The sequence below is a fragment of the Monodelphis domestica genome, chromosome X (genome assembly GCF_027887165.1).
Source record: "Monodelphis domestica isolate mMonDom1 chromosome X, mMonDom1.pri, whole genome shotgun sequence".
Classification (NCBI taxonomy): Eukaryota; Metazoa; Chordata; class Mammalia; order Didelphimorphia; family Didelphidae; genus Monodelphis; species Monodelphis domestica.
The window spans coordinates 1,878,267-1,899,060 of record NC_077235.1 but is presented as its reverse complement, the minus strand read 5'-3'; the positions used below and the strand labels follow the sequence as shown (position 1 = coordinate 1,899,060).

The 20,794-nt window shown below is 51.8% G+C and overlaps 2 protein-coding genes across 8 annotated transcripts in view; one reads left to right on the top strand and one right to left on the bottom strand.

Annotated features, from left to right (window-relative positions):
- The window catches only part of LOC100014456 (acyl-CoA wax alcohol acyltransferase 2), a 21,993-nt gene extending 10,470 nt beyond the window's left edge, over window positions 1-11,523 (top strand). Inside the window, exons 1-7 of one of the 3 annotated variants that reach the window (XM_056808785.1) lie at window positions 3,271-5,862; window positions 6,446-6,556; window positions 7,034-7,104; window positions 7,201-7,405; window positions 9,592-9,766; window positions 10,186-10,385; window positions 11,096-11,523. In XM_056808785.1, the coding sequence (XP_056664763.1) occupies window positions 6,526-6,556; window positions 7,034-7,104; window positions 7,201-7,405; window positions 9,592-9,766; window positions 10,186-10,385; window positions 11,096-11,250 (837 nt within the window). In that variant the 5' untranslated portion in view covers window positions 3,271-5,862; window positions 6,446-6,525 and the 3' untranslated portion in view covers window positions 11,251-11,523. Of the gene's footprint in view, window positions 1-3,270; window positions 5,863-5,885; window positions 6,285-6,445; window positions 6,557-7,033; window positions 7,105-7,200; window positions 7,406-9,591; window positions 9,767-10,185; window positions 10,386-11,095 lie in introns of those variants that run through there. The other 2 variants (XM_056808786.1, XM_056808784.1) reach the window with 2 other exon arrangements.
- EDA (ectodysplasin A) overlaps window positions 11,520-20,794 on the bottom strand; it is a 168,841-nt gene continuing 159,566 nt past the window's right edge. For 4 of the 5 annotated variants that reach the window (XM_056808782.1, XM_056808783.1, XM_007507720.2 and 1 more), the window contains exon 8: window positions 11,520-20,794. In XM_056808782.1, coding sequence (XP_056664760.1) covers window positions 20,543-20,794 — 252 coding nt within the window. In that variant the 3' untranslated portion in view covers window positions 11,520-20,542. The other variant, XR_008914402.1, reaches the window with a different exon arrangement.

The window sequence follows — 20,794 nt, the reverse complement described above, 5'->3', positions numbered from 1 at the left end:
TAAAGAACAAATCATAGAAACAATGAATAATTTCATTGAAGAAAATGACAATGATGAGACATCCTTTCAAAATCTATGGGATGCAGCCAAAGCAGTACTTGGGGGGGAAATTTATAACCTTGAGTTCATATATTAACAAATTAGGGAGGGCAGAGGTCAATGAATTGGGAATGCAGATTAAAAAACTAGAAAGTGAACTAATTAAAAATCCTCAGATGAAAACTAAATTAGACATCCTAAAAACTAAAGGAGAAATTAATAAAAATGAAAGTCAAAGAACTATTGATTTAATAAATAAGACTAGGAGCTGGTACTTTGAAAAAACAAACAAAATAGACAAAGTACTGGTTACTCTAATTTAAAAAAGGAAAGAAGAAAACCAAATTAACAGTATCAAAGATGAAAAGGAAGAAATTAAGGCAATCATTAAAAACTCTTATGCTTAATTATATGGAAATAAATATGGCAATCTAGCTGATATGGATGAATATTTGCAAAACTATAAATTGCTTAGACTAACAGAAGAAGAAATAGAATTCTTAAATAATCCCATATCATAAAAAGAAATTGAACAAGCTATTAAAGAACTCCCTAAGAAAAAAATCCCCAGGGCCTGATGGATTCACAAGTGAATTCTGTCAAACATTCAAAGAACAGCTAATCCCAATACTATACAAACTATTTGACATAATAAGCAAAGAGGGAGTTCTACCAATTTCCTTTTATGACACAAATATGGTACTGATTCCAAAGCAAGGCAGGTCAAAAACAGAGAAAGAAAACTACAGGCCAATCACTTTAATGAACATAGATGCAAAAATCTTAAATAGAACACTAGCAAAAAGATTCCAGCAAGTGATCATTAGGGTTATTCATTATGACCAGGTAGTATTTATACCAGGAATGCAAGGATGGTTCAATATTAGGAAAACCATCCACAGAATTGACTATATCAACAAGCAAACCAACAAAAATCACATGATTATCTCAATAGATGCAGAAAAAGCCTTTGACAAAATAAATACAATACTAATTCCTATTGAAAACACTAGAAAGCATAGGAATAGAAGGGCCTTTCCTACAAATAACAAACAGTATATATCTAAAACCATCATCAAACATCATCTGCAATGGGGATAAACTAGATGCATTCCCAATAAGATCCGGAGTGAAACAATGATGCCCGTTATCACCTATATTATTTGACATTGTACTAGAAACACTAGCAGTAGCAATTAGAGAAGAAAATGAAATTGAAGGTATTAAAATAGGCAATGAGGAGACCAAGCTATCACTCTTTGCAGATGATGTGATGGTCTACCTAAAGAATCCTAGAGAATCAACTAAAAACCAAGTGGAAATAACTTAAGCGAAGTTGCAGGATACAAAATAAACCCAAATAAATCATTAGCATTTCTATATATTTCCAATACATCTCTACAGCAAGAATTAGAAGGAGAAATTCCATTTAAAATCACACTAGACAATATAAAATACTTAGGAATCTATCTGCCAAGATAAACACAGTAACTATATGAACACAACTACAAAACATTCTCCACACTATTAAAACTAGATCTAAATAATTGGAAGAACATTGATTGCTCCTGAGAAGGATGAGCTCACATAATAAAAATGACAATCCTACCCAAACTTATCTATTTAGTGCCATACCCATCAAACTACCAAAAAACTTTTTACTGAATTAGAAAAAAAACCACAACAAAGTTCATTTGGAAGAACAAAAGATCAAGAATATCCAGGGAAATAATGAAACAAAATGCGAAGGAAGGTGGCCTGGCAGTACCAGATCTTACACTGTACTATAAAGCATCAAAATTATATGGTACTGGCTAAGGGACAGAAGGGAGGATCAGTGGAATAGACTTGGGGTAAGTGACCTCAGCAAGACAGTCTATGACAAACCCAAAGAGCCCAGCTTTTGGGACAAAAATCCACTATTTGACAAAAATTGCTGGGAAAATTGGAAAACAGTATGGGAGAGATGAGGTTTAGATCAACACCTCATACCCTATTGCAAGATAAACTCAGAATGGGTCAATGACTTGAATATAAAGAGGGAAACTATAAGTAAATTAGGTGAACACAGAATAGTATACTTGACATGTCTTTGGGAAAGGAGAGACTTTAAGACCAGGCAAGAGTTAGAAAAAAATTACAAAATGTAAAATAAATAATTTTGATTACTTTAAATTAAAAAGTTTTTGTACAAACAAAACCAATGCAACCAAAATTAGAAGAGGAACAACAAACTGGGAAAAAATCTTCATAACAAAAACCTCTGACAAAGGTCTAATTACTCAAATTTATAAAGAGCTAAATCAATTGTACAAAAAATCAAGCCATTCCCCAATTGATAAATGGTCAAGGGGCATGAATAGGCAGATAAAGAAATCAAAACTATTCATAAGCACATGAAAAAATGTTCTAAATTTCTTATAATCAGAGAAATGCAAATCAAAACAACTCTGAGGTATCACCTCACACCTAGCAGATTGGCTAACATGACAGCAAAGGAAAGCAAAGAATGTTGGAGGGGATGTGGCAAAGTTGGGACATTAGTGCATTGCTGCTGGAGTTGTGAGTTGATCCAACCATTGTGAAGGGCAAATTGGAACTATGCTTTAAAAGACTGTCTGCCCTTTGATCCAGCCATAGCACTGCTGGGTTTATACCCCAAAGAGATAATAAGGAAAAAGACTTGTACAAGAATATTCATAGCTGTGCTCTTTGTGGTGGCAAAAAAATTGGAAAATGGGGGGATGCCCTTCAACTGGGGAATGGCTGAACACATTGTGGTATCTGGTGGTGATGGAATACTCTTGTGCTCAAAGGAATAATAAACTGGAGGGATTCCAGGTGAACTGGAAAGACCTCCAGGAAGTGATGCAGGGTGAGAGGAGCAGAGCCAGGAGAACATTGTACACAGAGACTGATACACTGTGGTACAATCGAATTTAGTGGACTTCTCCATTAGTGGCAATGCAGTGATCCTGATCAACTTGGAGGGATCTACGAGAAAAAAACACGATCCACATTCAGAGGAAAAACTGTGGAAGTAGAAACAGAAGAAAAACAACTGCCTGATTACATGGGTGGAGGGGATATGGCTGGGGATGGAGACTCTAAATGATCACTCTAGTGCAAACAGCAACAACATGGAAATAGGTTTTGATCAAGGATACATGTGATACCCAGAGGAATTGTGTGTTGGACATGGGAAAGGGTGGGGGGAGGGAAGGGAAAGAATGTGATTCTTGTAATCAAGGAAAAAATGTTCTAAACTGACTAATTAAATAAAAATTTCAAAAAAACCACCCCAACACTGCTTAATTACTGACCAAAAAAAGTTTAGAGAGCTCAGATTCGATGAAAGTTTAGAAGCTGGATTGTAAGGGACTGAAGAGTAAGTGGGTGCTGCTGAGGAGGTGGAGCTGTTGAATTAGGGAAAGGAAGAAGAGCCTGAAGGTTTGGCAGGGCCAAGGGAATGGTTTTTTCCAGGAATGGGGGGAGAAGAAAGAGTAGAGATAAGAGAGAAAGAAAGAGGGAAGAGAGCTTTCAGAGGAAACGAGAGGGGACAGGACCAGGTTGCCAAGGAGATAGCTTAGCTCTGATGAAAAGAAGGGTTCAGGTCTCCTTTGAAACTGGAACAAAGGGGGAGATGACTAAAAGCATGGAAGGACTTGGAAGGTGTGAAGGGAGGGGAAGGAGCTCAGCTCTGAGGGCCTCTATTTCTCAGTAAAACAAGAGGTGAGGCCATCTGAGAAAGGAGAAAAGGGTTGGCTGGGCTGGTGTTGGGAGTTCAGGAGAGAAGTTTAGAATAGTGGTGGGGGTGGTAGCTTTTTATGGATTGCTATGCAGGAATGGGGGCTCCATTGAATGTAGGTAATAGGAATTTGTAGTGTGCCCGGTCAAAATGTTTTCGTGACTTCCTCTGTCAGGCCCAGCAACTCTGAAATGGGGACAGGTCATGGGCTTGAGGGGCAGTGACCCTGGGCTGAAGCTTGTGAAATGCGACTGATTGGCAGGGAATGAACCATAGAAGGATAAGGGCCCAAAGGATTCGGAAGGGTAGATAAAGTAGGCTAACTTGCAGTTTGTTTTTCCTTCTATGCTATTTTCTTTTTAGTTCCAATTTCTCTCCCTCCCCCCATTACACATGTGAAGTTATGTGAAACCAGCTCCCACTTTCTCCATGTTCTGCACTCTGTGTGCGTCCTGCAGCCCTCCAGCATTTTTCATCGTGAGCCCTTTGCAACTGTGGTGGGTTGTTGTGCTGGTCGATTCCTAAGCCTTTCACAGTTGGTATCTTGACAGTTTTTTTGGTATTGTATGACTTGATCTCCTGGTCCCACTCGCTTCACTTTGCATCAGTTCATACAAGCCTTAGCAGGTATTTCTGAACCCATCGACTTTTCTAAAACAAATTAAGCCCCTCACCTTCTACCTTAGAGTCACTGCTGTGTATTGGTTCCAAGGCAGGGGCCTAGAAACTAGGGTTAGCCAATGGGGGTGAAGGGACCTGCCCAGGGTCACCCAGCTGGGAAGTGTCTGAGGCCAGATTGGAACCCAGGATCTCCCTTCTCTAGGCCTGGCTCTCCATCCACTGAGCTACCAGCTGCATGGCCCATTGCCTTTTTACAGCATGATAGTATTCCATTATGCTCACAGAGCAGAACTTGCTAAACTGTCCCCCAGTTTATTGGCATCCTCTCACTTTCCAGTTCTTTGGCACCATACAGAGCTGCTCTGAAGCTTTTTGTACACCCTTCTTAGGTCTCTTTGGGGTCTAGGGGAGTACTGTTGCTGGCCCAGTGTGTGGGCTCGAGTATGGACCGAGTTCCAAGTTGTCCTCCACAATGGTTCTGTGAATTTGGTCCTGTTTCCTCCCGCACTCCTCGAGCATTTGGCATTTTCCTTTTGTGTTCCCTCAGCCAGTGCCAAGGCTGTGAGGGGATACTGCAGAGCTGTTTTCATTTGTGTTCCTTTAATCATACAAGATCTAGAGCATTTTTCACGTAACTACAGGAAAGTACCTTGTGGGACTTGTTCATGGTAGGGATTTGTGGAGGCTGGAAGGAGGTGTGGTGACCTGGGAGGAAATGAGAGGCTTCTTGTCCACCATCTTTTCCCCTCTGCAGTCTTGAAGCACAGGCCTAGCTGTGTCGCTCCCCCCAGCAAGTCTCAGTGGCTCCCTGTTGCCTCTAGGACAGAAGACTGCACTTCTCCTCATCTGGCTGCAGCCTACCTTTGGGCTCTTCTTCTATGTCACTACCTAACCTGCCCACAGGCAGCTGGTGCCTTCCTGCTGTTCCTCGAGCTTCTTTTTGCAGCACCTGAAGATCTTGTTCTGTCCCCCTCACTTCTGCTTCTGAGGATCTTGAGGCTGGGAGCCTTTCCTGATCTCCTAGCCGTTAGCCCTCTTGAGTGTCTTCAGCCAAAAGCTTGCTCTGGGAGGGCTGAGCCTGCTTTGGGTTTCTTCTTGCCATGTCCAGCTCCTGGCACAGAGCTTTACGGCCAGTGGACACTTCCTAACTGCCGTTTGAATGCACCGAGTCGATGGTTGAGGGATCAGAAGAAGGCAGAGGGCCAAAGAGTAGCTTCGAGAAAAGGAAAGCAGGGACTCCCACGCACCACTGGACTGTCGGAATCATTTGCTGTTGGAACCTGCCAATCCAGATGTTTCTGCGCCTTGATGAGTCTCCCCTTGGGACTAGGGGGACGTCAGGGACTTTCCAGGAAAGTTCTCGGTCCCTGGGCATCCCTGACAGTTGGCCTGGACTTAGCCCTTCCTCCTATCACCGTTTCCCACATCAGTGCTCATCAGGCCCCAGAAGGGAGGTAACAAAGGGCCTCACTTCCTTCACGTGGTGCCGGCAGGGTGGCCGGTCACTTAGTCATGATCCCGGGAATTGGTGCTGGGACGCGAGAGGGCCTGAGAGCAGAACACTGTGATCCTGGCCTTACCCTCAGCCCCAAAGGAATCGGGAGGTGCTGGGTCCCAGTGTCTTGGTCCGTTAGTGTGTGCTCGGAGTGGGCATCCGGGTAGTGGCTGCTGGAGGGAGGGAAACTGCTCTGGAGGCAGACAAATGGGATCTGAATGTAGAATTGCGCCTCCTCACTCATTCAGGCCTCATGTTCCAGGAGCACATTCTCTGTTCTCAGGTCCTTTCCCGGCTCCCATGCTGTGTTCTCTGCCCCCTCAGCTGGGACACTGCATATTTGAAGGTCCCTGCCCTGTGATTCTGGATCAGAAGGCCTAGGTGTGCAGGAATGCTTAATGAGTGTGTGTGCTCAAAGTGAGGCTGGCAGGGGATGGCAGCCAGTGCAGGGAAGAGAGAGAACGTGTGTCTGGGGTGTTGGGGGATTCGCCTGGGGGTGCCGAGCTGATTAACCCTTTAATGCTTTGCTGTGGTTCTCTCAGTTTTATCTGTGACCTTTTTTCACCTCTACGTGGTGGTGTTCACATCGTACTGGCCGCTGACTGTGCTCACAATTATTTGGATGATTTTTGACTGGAAGACCCCGCAGCGAGGTAGGGGCTGTAGGGGTTGTTGGGGAGATGGGGAGGTTCAGGGGAGGCCTGAGCATGGATCAAAAAATAAACCTGGGCAAGAAGGGGTGCTTGGTCCCAGCTGGGCCTCATTCTCATCCAGGCCTGCCAGGAGTTTTCCTTTCTTTGGGTAAGAGGTAAGAATAGTGTGTGAAGCTGTGGGAAACAGTCCTAAGGCCTGGGTTCAAGTTGCCCAGGGTTGCAGAAGACTCATGGCTCTCAGCCTCCATTTGCTCATCTGTAAAGTGGGGCTAGTCATACTGACAGGGTGGTTGTGAGGAAAGTGGGATAGAGGATTGGGAGCAGGGGAAGTTGTGAGGTAGCCCCCCTTCTGGCATCAGAGCTGGCCACCAGCATGGCTTGGAATCAGCATATGGAATAGGAAACCCTGCCTGGGTCCCCTCAACTTTGGCCCCATCCTCCCCAACTTCCTGGGGCCTGAGGGAGCTGTATCACCAGGTGGTCGACGGTCACAATGGATAAGGAGTTGGCGCCTATGGAAGGAATACCGAGACTATTTTCCACTCAAGGTGAGTAGGTCCCTCTAACCGGACCCCACTCCACCCTGCCCCTTGGCCAGCTGTTGGTCTGCCTTCCTTCCTGACTCCATCTCCCTCCACCCCCAGCTGGTGAAGACTCATGAATTATCCCCCAAGCACAATTACATCATCGCTTCTCACCCCCACGGGATCCTGGCCCACAGCAGTTTTTGCCACTTTGCCACTGAGGCCTCCGACTTCTCCAAGGTCTTTCCCGGCATCACCCCGTACACACTCACATTGGGAGCTTTCTTTTGGGTGCCCATCCTTAGGGAGTATGTGATGTCCAGTGGTGAGTTGCTCAGTGACCAAGCCTTCACCTGGGTTTTCCATTTTGGGGTCTGAAAATCTGGTGATTGGTTATGGGGAGTGGGGGTGGCAGATATTTACGTCTCTTTTAGGCTCTTGTTGCTTAAACCCCTACAGGGAGTCTCCTCCCCCCCCCCAAAAAAAAGAAATCCTATCTGGGGACTCGCATTCATTACCCCACCTGGGAACTTAATAGATCTATCTGAGTACACATGTGGACCCAAAGAGGCCAAGAAACAGGGATGTCTTTGGTGGAGTGCCTCAGGGATCTTTCTTCAGCCTTCTTCTGGCCAAAAGAGGGTCAAGCACACGAGATAAGCACATGTACAGCTCTGTCAACGTTAAAGCTCCATCCTTGAGAGTTACGATGGTTAGAATGGTTCTGCTCACATTTGTATTAGGCAGAGCTGAAAGCACAGATGGGATCCTGAGCACATTTGCAGATGCCATGAGCCTAGAAGAGAAAGCTGGACGGCAGCAACCCCAACACTGGGCTTCAGCAATCCAGTTAGGGATAGTTTCAGAGGGACCAAAGTCCTGCCCTGCGCTGCACTCTCAAATGTAGATTCTGTGGAAGAACCCTGGGAATTCTGAGGGGTGGCTGCCTTGGGACAGGAGTGGTGCTGGTTCTGGCCAAGTGGCGTTCCATTGAGGATCCAGCACACTTGAGAGAGGACATCGACAGGCTGGATCTGCTATGCAGAAGGAAGGGCAACCAGGAGAGATTGGAGGAGAGAAGACTTTGGCGAGTTAGCTCTGTTGGCTTGTTCCATTAGGCCCCAGAGGGCAGAACCTGGAGAAGCAATGGGGGAAAGGGGCAGGGAGGCACACTGAGGCTTGAGGGCAGGAAAAATTCCTTTGATAAGTTGGAGGCTAATGGAAAGTCCATTGGGCCCAACTGGAGATAAGGTGGGTTCCCTCTCCCTGGAGGTCTTCATTTGTTGAACATGTGATGGTGTAGACCAGTGTTGGTGAAGTATTGGCACGTGTGTCCAGCTGGTACTGGTGGGGGGGAGCTGTTCTGTTCCCCCTCTTCCCAGCACCACAGGACACTTTTTGCATGCCCGGCCCCTCTGTCCAGCCACCCAAAGGGAGCACTGCTTCCCTCCACTGTCTGGGGTGATGAGGGAGGGGCTCTCGCAGGCAGTTTGAAGGTGTAGTTTGGGCACATGAACTTGAAAACCTTTGCTACTGCTGGTGTAGACTGTCTCCAGGGGCCCTCCTAGCTTTGATTCTGGGGTTCTATGACATGTACAGGGTCAGCCTCATCCTCCCACTGCTATCTCCTTTCTCAATGGGATCTACTGTATTTGAGCTGGTTGGATTCTGGGAAGTGGGGACAGAGCTCCCCAGATTTAGCCCCCAGGGTGAGAGGTGCAGAAGCTAGGAAAGAGCCCTGTCAGGCTGGGGTTCCAGGGGGCCTGTAGTCAAGCATCATCCCACTGTCAAAAAGGTTGGGCTGGGCTGGGCTGCCTAATGAGCCCTCGGAGCAGATGTTTCATCTTCCACAATCCAGGGTGGAAGTGGGAGCTCTCTGTTGTGCTCACTTCTGGGATTGCACCATGGAAAGGGCTCTCCGGACAGCCAGACATTGTGGACCAAATGGTAGGGCGGCCAGAGAAATGACAGACCATTCATTGACAGGGCCTGGGGAAAGGAGGGCCTTAGGCAATGGACCTTCTGCTCTTTCTAAGCTCCTGACCTGGTGTGATCAGGGCATTTGGGCTTGGAGGCGTGGGGCTGAGCTAAATGACTCCCCAAGGAGATCCCTGCCACCCCAAGATCCTCAGAGAGCAGAAGTCCATCCGGTCTCTTTACTCAGATAGACACCCTTTTAGGCTAGGCCACTGGTCTTCCTGATGCTTTGGTGGGGAAACAATGAGAGTTCTGTAATTAGCGCCTGCAAGACTCTCCTGTCTACCCAAGAGCAGGGCACTCACGTTGGGAAAATCACCTTCCCATTGTACTTCTCTACTCCGGTTGGTCCCAACCTTACTCTTAGACTAAGGCAATGTGGGGTGTAGAGTCTTAGTCCAGGCCCTGCCTCGTGACACCTCTGGACTCAGGCCTCAGCTGGACTTCCCTGGCCTGACTGGGCCAGCCCTGCTCTGCCCTGTGGGGCAACTGTGTGCAGGTACGAAGGCCCTCCTGAGCTTCTCTACCCTCTAGGAGCGTGCTCTGTGAGCAAAGCCTCCATGGATTACCTGCTGACTGGCGAAGGTCGAGGCAATGCTGTTGTGGTGGTGGTGGGTGGCCTGGCCGAATGCCGTTATGGCAGGCCGGGCTTCTCCAAGCTTGTCCTGAAGAGACGTGTGGGCTTTGTACGCATGGCCCTCCAGCACGGGTAGGTGGCCCATGACCCAAGCTGGGGTGGGGAAGGTGGGCCCTGAGGGTCCTTTCTCCCTTTTGGCAGCCCTTAGAGGATTAAGGAAGGGCTCTGGGAGCTCAGGGGATGAGGCTAATTCATTGATGCCTGGTTTCAGCAGGAGGCACGGGATGAGCGATGGGGTAGCAATGAGCAGCCTTGCCCACTGGACTCCAGCTCCCACCCCTTATCCATGGAGCAAGATGTGGAGAAGGGAGGGAGGGAGAAACCCCAGGAGATGAGAACCATGGAAGTCAGCTCCCCTTTCCTTGTCTCCATGGCAACCTTTGCATAAGCAGCCCCCTGGGACTTAGCCTTAGGCCTAAGAGGGAAGGGAAGGCCAGACTGGGGCTGCAGAGGCCTGCTTCTTGCCCCTCGTTGTCTCCCAATCTCCACAGGGTGGCCTTGGTCCCCTCGTATTCCTTTGGAGAAAATGAACTCTACGATCAGTACATCTTCCCTCGGGGAGGCTGGGTCCGCCACTTCCAGGTGGGGTTCCAGAGGTTGGTGCACGTCTACCCCTGTGCCTTCTATGGCCGTGGCTTCACCGAGAACTCCTGGGGTCTCCTGCCTTACCGTCGGCCCGTCACCACCATCGGTGGGTTCTCCAACCCTGAGTCAGTCACCGAAGCAGAGGAAGCCCCATAGCGAGCAGGCAGGCCTTAGGGATGGGCCTAGTGATGGACCAGCAGGCAGCAGTCCCTGGCTAGCTCCTCGCCAGGCTAATCCTAGGGGGACTGGTCGTCTCTTGAGGCAGGGAGAGGGTGCCATCTGGGCACATGAAGTAGCATTCAGTGTGGCGAGATGATGGATCCCTGAAATCAGAGTGCTTGGGGGCCTCAGTGCTGCCAAAGTTGGTGGTGGCCGGCGGGGGGAGGGGAGGGAGGGAGGTGAAGAATCCAAAGGGTCCCGAGACATACTGAGAGGCAGCACAGGGTTTGGTTTGGTTTCAGTCTCCTCATTGGCCAAACAAGGGGTTAGACTAGATAATGTCCAAGGTCTGTCCTGAGGTGCTTCCGGGCCCAGCTCCGTGGCTCCACTTGGGACCCTCTTTCCTCCCTTTTCTCTACCTAATCCTGTCCCCAGCTTGTCTGAAAGCTAAAGAGACAATTGGAAATGCTGGCCTGGCCCTCAGCTGTCTCTGATGCCTCATAGCTGAGTCAGGAGCATGAGGGGCTTCCTGGGGCCACTGGCCAGGCTAGGGAAGGGGAGAGAGGAGAAGCCTAGGTGCAGGCCTTGCTGGCTCTGGTTGCTTCTAGGGAGGGAGCGGTTCTGATGCCTCTCCACTTTCCTTTTCTGCCCTGGCAGTTGGGGAGCCCCTGCCGATCCCCAAGATTGAGAACCCGAGCCAGGAGACAGTGAACAAATACCACGCTCTGTACATCAAGGCCCTGCGGAAGCTGTTTGATGAACACAAGACCCAGTACGGGATCTCAGAGACCCAGGAGCTGGAGATCATCTGAAAGCTGCCCAGCAGCCAGCTCCCCGTTTCAGAAATGGGAGAGGACGTGCATGGAGGGCAGCTGTGGGCAGAGCTGCGGGGCACTGAGACTCAGGTCCGGGCAGGCAGGGGCAGGCCACGGCAGCTCAGGACCTCCCACTGTTTTCTCTTCTTCATGCCCAGACCTCTGAGCCTGCAGCCTTGGTCTGGCCTGGGGCCAGGCTAGGCAGGGGCTGACAGGGAACTCAGGGCCTCTTGCATGGGGATGGCAAATAAAAAGACCCACTGAAATGCAGTTTCCTACGTATTTATTAAGTGTTCAATACACGGCGGGGTCTGGGGGAGAGACAAAGGTTCTCTGCAACATGGGGCAAGGGCTGATATTTTGAGTCAGGTTGGCAAAGTTATGGTGATTGGGGTTGTGGGTGTTTGTTATTGAACGGGTCCTGCCCTCATGGGGCTTCCAGTCTGGTAGAGGAGAACACGTGGATGCAGACAACTAGCATGAATCGAGGCCCAGGAGAGGCATGCCAAGTGCCACAAGATCAGTGGAAGGAGAGATCCCATTTTGATGGGGCTGAGCAGAGAAGGCCTCCCAGAGGAGGCAGCATTTGAGCTGGGCCTTGAAGGATATCACCAGAAGGTGCTCTCATGCATGGGAGGACACTGCAGGCCTGAGAAATGGTAGCTGTAGAGGCCCCACACTGGAAAACAAAGCAGACATTTCAGGGACATCAAGGAGAACGAGATTCTATTTGGCTGCAAGGTAGAGCACAGCATGGGAAGGGGACCAGGGCAAGCTGGGCCTGGTAAAAGTTGTTGGAGTCAGATTGTAGAGGGTCGCAAGTGGCAGGCCTTGATGACTTGTGTGCAGAGGAGTGACCGAGCCATTCCACTTCCTGGCAGTGGGCTGGAGGGGGAAGCAACTGAAGGCTCAGAAGCTAGTCAAGAGGCTATAGGAACAGCTCAGGGAAAGAGGCTAAGGGAGAAAGGCTGAGGCACTCGAAGATGCAAGATGGCAACGAGGTAGAAGCAAGAGTAACCCAATCAAATAAGCCTGGGTGCATGGGTGATGCTGCTCCATGGGCAGCCTCAGGAAACGTGGGTCAGGGGCTTGGGGGAGAGAGAGAGCCTGCCCTGGAGCCAGGAGGCAGGCCGGGAAATTGCTTACTCAGCACATAAGCCAGCTGATGGAGCCCATGGAGAGGCCAGGCTAGAGGGACTGAGGGAGAATCCAACAAATGGAGGCTCGTGGAAGCCAAGGAGGCAGGCATCAAGGAAGAGAGGGTGGTCAGCAGGCTCCGGAGCAGAGAAGAAAAGGAGAGGAAAGTGAGAGAAATGGTCTCACTGGAATGAGGCTCAGGGACAGAGGCCACACTTCATAGAATTACAAACCACAGTCAGAAGGCAGCCTCAACTAGACCAAGGTCACCCTATGTGCAATCAAGAAGGCCATCTGGGACTTCCCTTTCCCACAAGTGACCACCCTCACTGTGTTTGAAGGTCCTCCATTGACCTCCTTGGAGCACCCAGTTTATTTTTGGACAACTCCCATTGACTGGTTTTCTTGATATCTACTGTGTGTGTGTGTGTGTGTGTGTGTGTGTGTGTGTGTGTGTTGCTCCCTCCCTCTCTCTCTGTCTCTGTCTCTCCGTCTCTGTCGGTCTGTCTGTCTGTCTATCTCTCTCTCTCCAATGTACTTCCCTCACTGCCCTCAGTTCTGTCCTCTGGGACTAGGCTCATTTTTCTTCCACAATTCTTCAAATACTTGAACCCAGCTGCCATGAGCCCCTTTAAGCCTCGGCTGATACCCCCACTTCCTCCAAGCAGTGGTTGGGCGGTGAGATCTCCAGTCTTTTCTCTGTCCTGGTCACTAGATTTTGCTTCCAAATGTCAAAATTGAAGCTGGCATTTGGGTCACTTGCTCATGAGTCATTTCTATTTTGGTAGCTCCAGCTCTCCTTGTCATAGTTCACCTTTATGAGGATTAAACGACCATCTAGGTGAGCCCCTGGTTTCCTGGCTTCTCTGCTTTTACAGGAGCTCCAGCAGGTGGCTGGAAGGCTGAAGCTCCCCTTTGCTATGACCTCTCAGCAGGGACGATTTCAGAACGTGAAGTCTAATTCTTCCTTCTGCCCCTTCTATTTTTCCTTCTGTGGCTCCTCATCCAAATGTTCTCCACCACGTTTCCTTCAGCCCTGGGTTCCTGGATTCTCTTCCGCCAGCCTCCCTTGCCTTCTTCATCTAGAATGCCACTCCTCCCACCCCTCCCCAACTGCCTCCAGCTTTTCCTGTATTTCAGATGCAAGGCCCATCCCAAGCCTCAATGGCAGCCCTACTGACTGACCTCTTGTACTAGGCTAACCTCTGGTTCACTTAACATTTGCACACAGACATCTGAGGCTGGGATGCTGGCCCTCTTCATGGATATCGCCTCCTCTCTGCCATTCCTCCTCCTACGCAGTCCTCGCCGCTCTCTAGATATGGAGCTTGACGTACAGAGATGGAGCTGCTCTTTTCTCTTTGTCTCCCTTTTCAGCATAGGGCTGGAGATCAGATTTCCCAGCTTCCTGGCTCAGGGGCTATTGGATTCCTGGTCACTGTGGCCCCCAAATCCCAACAGCACAGCTGATTGGCCCCTAAATACTCTCCTCTCTGATTCCTTTCCTTTTAGACAGACGTGGGGAGGAAAATGTTGGTGGAGTCCTTACAGCATCAGGAAATCGTCCCGGCTTTCTGGGTTCCTGGTGGGGGGTCCTTTGCCCAGAGGGCCAGTGGTCCCCCCTTTCCTTCACCTGTTGCATCCTTCTTCTGCCCTCCAATTTCCTGGCCCAGGCTCAGACTGCCCTGTCTCTGGTCACTTCATTTGCTTTCTGGCTTGCACCAGAAGCCCTTCTTCCAATAAGAACCACTTTCTTCTCCTCCATCACCTGGAGACCAGAGACAGCCCTCTAGCCACTTCTAGCACGTCCTCCCCTCGGATGGAGGCCAGCTTGTACTTTGGGCAGACAGAGGCTGTCCTTGGCATCCATCAGCACAGACACAAACCTTACATGCTGCTGGGGACTGACCTTGCTCCTCTGGGCTTCTCCTCCATAGCTGTTTGGCACATGGGGCGGGCCTCAGGTGAGCCTTTAATTCTGTTGCACATTTCTGATTGGGCAACTCCACCTAGTTAGACAGCACCTTGCTGGCTGGGCTCCAGCTCTCTCCTCACACTTCCCTGGCTGCTTGGTTCTTTGCTATTTGCTGACATCCCTGGGGACCTGAGCGAGAGCCATTTTAGCAGAGTAGCAACTGGGAGCTCCCCGAGGGCAGAGCCAAACACCCTGTTGGTATCCTCAGCACTCAGCACGGTGCCTGACAGGGTCTGAAGGCAGAAGGCAAAGGACCAAAGAGGGAGAGGAAGGGTGGTGAGTCTAGAACCTTAGCAAGACCCCCTGAAAGGCAATAATAATCACACCCACTGCTTTCCCCCTCAAAAATACCTCACCTTTTGTGCCACCAAACAGCTGGGACATATGAGGCACCAGTGCTGAGTGACGAGGACATCTCAAGCCTCAAAAACATGGGCTGCCCCCCCCCCCAGCCTTCGAACTCCCACGAGACCTTCTGCTCTGGGGATATCAAGGCCAAAAGGAGTTCTGGAAATGCCGTTTTGCAGGAGAGAACAAAGACTTGTACGGTTTGGCCCTGAAGGCCAGAGCCAGGAGCAGAGCGCCAGATATGGACACGGGGCCAGAGGCAGGACAGCACAGGCCTGAGGGGGTGCTGGCTCTCCTTTCCCAGAAGCTTTTCAAGCAAAGGCTGCCTGAGGACCCCATCTCAGGGATTCTTTCTCTGGCTCTGTGGCTTTTAGCCCTCCCAACTCGGAGATTCTGGGAGACAGTCTACAGCCTCCAGGATGTGAGAAGCAGACACTGGAGAGGTGGTAGGCTGTGAACTTCTCATCCTCAGTGGAGGGGGAGAGGTCAGAGAGAAGGTGATGCCTAAGCTAGGTCTGGAAGGAGGGAGGGAAGATCTTTGGTAAGTGAAGGTGTGGAGGAAATCTGTATCAGAGGTGGGGTTAGGCGCCTGGGGGTGGGAGAAGGCAGAGTGAGCCTGGGGATGAGCTACCAGTCCAGTTTGGTTACTGCATGATAGTCATGAGAGACAGTGGTCTAAGATGTCAGGTTAGTATCAGAGCACCCAGGGCCTTGAATACCAGGATGGATACATGAGGAGTCCCTGAAGTTTTACAGAGGGCAGATTGGAGGCTGGGGGGCCAGTTAGGAGGCGAGTGCAATTTTCCAGGCAAGAAGTGACAAGAAGCTGGACTTTGGAGGTATGGGGGGCCGGGATGGACGTGAAGGGCCGGCAAGGGGAGAGCCTGTGCCGACGAGATGGACGGGGTGGGGAGAGTGAGAGAGATGAGTTAAATCTGACACTGCCATTTTGAAGTAGGGTAGACTGGGAGTGCCTAGCATCCTCTCAGACAGGCCAAGCCTACTTGGCCCTTCCCAGAGGCCAGCTGTGGTTCCCTGAGGAAGTGAGACTTAATGAACATTTCTTTGGGATGGATCCCTTTAGCCTGGCTTTTGTCAGCCTACAGGCCTTGGGGGGTCCTGGAGCTCTGGAGGCACGTGGACGGCCTAGTGAGCTTGGCTCAAGCACTCCACACAGGAGGCTACGTCTACCACCATTCCACCCTTGGATTCCTCCTTCCTTTGGGAGTTTGGCCTAGAACATTTGCACATCTGGCCATCCCAGGGCCCATCTACTGCACCGAATGATGAGGAATGGGGATCCCCTTTGGACCAAGGCACGTGACTCGCTCGGGCTCCCTTTGGTCACAGAGGGGCCATTTTCCTGAGCACTTAGAGGGCGGGTGTTCAGAGTCACTGTGTTTCCTCAGCAGAGGAGAACTCTAGCTGCATGGCCAGGACTTGGCTGCAGAAACGCCACTGGTCAGCACTTTTACTGCCCCTCTTCTTGTGGTACACTGAGGGAAGGCACCAGTGCCCAGGGCTCTTGCTGGGCCTTTCTAGCCTCTGGCAATCTGTCCTTTGTGCTATGGGACTCCCCAAAAGCTTGGCACGGGGCTGCCAGAGAGCCTCTGGAGGGCTCTAAGAAGGGGCTCCCGGCCACGCCTCCTGGGGTCCCTGGACTCAACTGTCAGGTGGGCTTGCTATCCAGTGCTTAGGACCAGAGGCCTGTTTGCGTGTTGCTCAGACCTGGGCCCTGAGCTTGCCTTGGGGGTGCCCCACAGTATGCTGCTCTGAGGCGAGGTGTAGAGGGGGAAGATGGTAGCTCTCTGGGCCTTGGTGGCTCTCCTCCTCCCTCCCTCCCTCCCTCTGTCCCTCCCCGGGGAGGGAACAAGAAGACCGTGTGCCCTTCACACAGCAGGGGGGAGAAGCTTTTATTGGCCAAGAACAAACCATTCATTTACACAAACTTACAACCCGGCCTATATACACAGTATGTATACTTGATATTCACAGAGCGGCTCCACCGAGAGGAGGCCCACCAAGCCCCAGCAGGTCTTTCTTCCACACTAGGCAGGCAGCTCACCTGACCTAAGTCCCAGAGACTCCTCTCCAAGAAAGAGATGCTGGGTGGCCCTGCCCTTCTTGGAGGGACCTGGTGGGGCTTTAAGCACAGGGTGCAGAAACTAGATGGACCTGGAAGATACCCCGGGGCCAAGTTGCATGAGTGGGCCTCTCAGCCTCCTCCAGAGGATTGGAGCCTGTCCTGGCTCTTGGACGAGGTGGAGCCGAAGGCCTCTCAGCCCAGCCTGAGTTGGTACTTGCACTGGCATTCCCCATCTCCCGGCCTATATGGAGCAGGGTGTGGGCCCTGCTCTCAGCTCACACTGGCTCTGCCTTGTGCTCCATGTCCAACCTGGGAGCAGGGAGGGGATGCCCCCTCTGGCCTCTGTGCCACCAGGTAGGTGGGGAAGCAGAGCCCAGCGCTTGTGACAGGCCCTTGGACCAAAGGCCTCGGCCCTGCAGTCGTCACACCCACGTTGGCCAGAGCCCCTGATGGAAAGCAGCTTTGAGTCTACCGGCCGCCACTCTGCCCTTTGTTCCCCAGAGGGGACTGACCGCAAGTTCCGGACTTGCCTGTCGGGCTCTTGGGTCCCTCTTCTGGAAGCTTAGCTCAGGCGAACAGGAGAGGCTGGAGGCTTGGCTGCTTGGCCTCTTTTCACCTGCAGAAGCTGACACTGGTGGGACCCATCCGGAAGCTCCATCTTGCTCTGGCTGAACAGCAGATTCATTACCAAATGGGTTAAATCAAACCTACATGCTGACTATTTCTAACATGGCCCACAGAACCGAGGCCTATCTGCATTGCTGGGAGGCGATACGTGCAGGACCGCTGAGGAGAAGGGCACGTCTCACTGAGGGTGTCGTGTGTGTAGCAAGGGCTGGGGGAGGCCCCCATGCTGACCGCCCCAACCCCAGCTCCCCAGGTGCCATGACTCAAAGGAGTTTCACGGCAGGACACACGAGAGGCTACTTAGGCTTTAGCCGGAGAAAGGAAGCCCTTTGAGGGTGGGAACTGCTGCCCTCTTGTTGTTGGAGCCATCCTGGGACCTGGCACAGAAGTAGGCGCTTCAAAAGTATGTGCTGGCTTGATTCGAACCGACACACGAATCCAACTGAGGCCCTTGGCAGGAGTTTGGGGTGCTCCAGGGGCTGCCAAGTCGGGGAATCCTTGACTCCTCCAGTCCCTGTTTTGTGGGGACTGAGTGAACCAAAGCTCAGGCCCTCCAAGGCCTGTGTCTGCTGGTCAGGCGCACAAGCCACCCAGCATCTCTTGCCTCAGTGGCCATAGCATGAAAGAGTGGGCCCTTGGCACCCTCGGTGGCAGGGCAGAGCAACGATCCAGTTTCCTCCAGTCTTCCACCCTTCAGGGAAAGCAAAAGGAATGAAGGTCAATGAGGCATCCCCCTGCCTCCTCCACATTCTTTTGACTGCAATGCCACAGCCATGGCCCTCCTCTGCAGCAACCACTGCAGCCCCCCCCCCCCAGGAGGTAGGCAGAGCTGGTCTACCACCTTCCATCTTCTCCAGGACACAGATCCCAGCCTCAAGGAACACCTTTGGCCCGGGGAATCCGGTGCTCTCCAAGGTGCTTTCCAGTGTCATCTCCACTTCCTTTCTGTGCCCCTCCTTGGGCCTTGAGCCCTTGCCAGCGGGGCACCGTAGGCTTCCATCTCCCTTATAGCCCATAGGAGGCAGATGCTGATTCAGGGAACGGAAAAAACAGCGGCCCTGCTTGGCCCCACACCAAGCGGACACAGATCTAGGAGGCTGAGGGTCGTTTTCTCTCAGCACAGAAGCCCCAGCAGTCCTAGGGCTGGCCAGTGCTGCCCAGTGGGGATGGACATGCCAGGGTTCAGGGCTTTGGATTTCTGCTGTAGGCCCCAAAGGCCTTTCCCCTGTGGATTGCCCAAGCCCTTCTGTGGCTGGCCATGCACAGGCAGGTGGGGGGCCCACATTGGCTTGGTAGCTACAGAGCTTTTAGGCTATCATCACCAGTACCTCAAGATGGTGACAGACGTCAAAGAGTGTGTGCAGCTCAGGCTCCTCTTGCCACTTGGCCATGTGGAGAGAAGCTCTGGGGCTCTCACTGTCCAGCAGCCCCTGTGCAGCCGCTCCGTGGTGAAGGGTGGGAGTGGAAGAAAAGCTTTGGAACACTCAAGAAAATGGATGCGTCTGTCTTTATTGGGGGTCTTGGGCTGCCCCAATTTACTTAGAGGCCTCGACCTGGCGGCAGAGTAACGTAGGGAACGCCTGGTGCTGAGCAAGAGTGGCCTTCTTGCAACCAGCCCATCCTGGGACTTCCTCAAAGTCCTTTTTGTTAGTAGTAAGCCAGCTGTGATTTCTGAAAGCAGCCAAGGGAACCGAGGCCCCAGGAGGCAAAGCATCAGAAGCAGGATTGGAATCTGGCTCCTCTCAATCCAGGGCCAGTTCCCTTTCCATTGGTCCCCACTTAGGTGTCCTACTGGATGTACTGCCTAGTTCCATGCTCAGCTCAGGTACCTCTGGCACGGATTGTGCTCTCCCTTGAGAGGGGCCTGAACCTGATGGGTGTGTGTGTGTGTGTGTGTGTGTGTGGAGTGGGTGCACCAGGCTGCCCAGGGGTCCCTTATAGAGCTGGGAGGAGTCACTAGCCCCTTCTGGGGCCTGTTCACATGACTAAGGGCCAGTTGGCCCCTGGAATCCCTGCCTGGAGGCACAATCCCACAAGCAGAACAAAAGACTTGTGTGTAGTCACATGGAATCAGTTACTACGTCATGTCACGTCATGTGCAAAAGTTGGGAGAGTGAGAGCCATGGCCAGACTAGCACGGGGTGGGCGAGAAACGTGGCCCCATCTCAGGAATTGACTAAGAGCTGAGGATGGCTTTGGAAACAGGGAAGAAGGCCAGGGGCCCATTTATGGAGCCCTGCCCACAGCATGCTGCAGGGGCCGCCCCACCCCCAAACAGAAAACTTGGATATGGAGCAGGGAAACCAAGCAAAGGCCCCCTTTCAGCCTGAGCACGTGGCCACAATGGGGGCCTACAGGTTGCCAAAGCTAAGCAGCCAGCACAGCCATAAGCCCGTACCAAGTGCCTCCTTGCTTGCATGCCCTCCCACTGCATCATGGGAAAGTCCTACTTAAGGAATAAGCCCAGGAGCAGAGGTAGGTTCCGAGGAGGAAAGTTATCTAGTTGAAACCCCTCCCCTTACAGAGAAGAAGGTGGAGTCAAGATGGAAGGGCCCATGGGGAGGCCCAGAGATACTTAGGAAGAGACTTAGGATATGGTGGGGGCGGGACCAGAACCCAGAACAGTGACAGTAATGGACCAGTGCTCTCTGCTGTACACGCTGGTGGCACCCAAGAGTCCTGAGGGCCTTGTTGGCAGCCCCCCTCTCCTCCAGGTTCCTGTCTCTGCCAGTTCTCACCCCAAAGTGCCTGCTACCACACAGCTGGTGGGCACAACTGGCAGTAGCACCCCATGCCCCTGCTGGTGGTGCCACGGTCCTGAGAGCCATAGGCCTGTGGGTGACCCCTCATGCTGAGCCCAGAGGCAGAAATTGATGAGGGCAGTTGGCACTGAGTCTAGGAATACCGGCCTGGCCGTCCCAAGGCCAGCAGCTACCCATTGCTTCCCTCAGGTCCCAGCGAACCGGCTCAGCCAAAAGCCACTAGTTAGGGAATAGGCTGTGAGTAGCTGGCTCTGTGGCGCACGCTCACTTGCTCGTTCCTCTGTCTCTCCATGCATGCAATGCATGCAATGGTGGGGCGGCTCCAGGCGTCCTGGCCTCCCAGCCGGGAAGAATCTAGGAGGCGGGGGCCTCGCCTAGCCGGATGGCCCCAAAGAACGTGCTGTGCTTGCTCATGTTGATGGAGATGTCGGCATGCACCATCTTCACCGCGATCTTCTGGCGCGCTCGGAGGAGGCACACGCCCGCCGTGTAGCACGTATTGTAATTGGTCTTGCCTGTCTCGATGCTCCGGGTGCACTGAAGGAAGGGCTTCTCATCCACCACCACCTCGTAGCTGGCAAAGTCTGTGAAGTTTATGTAGTAGAC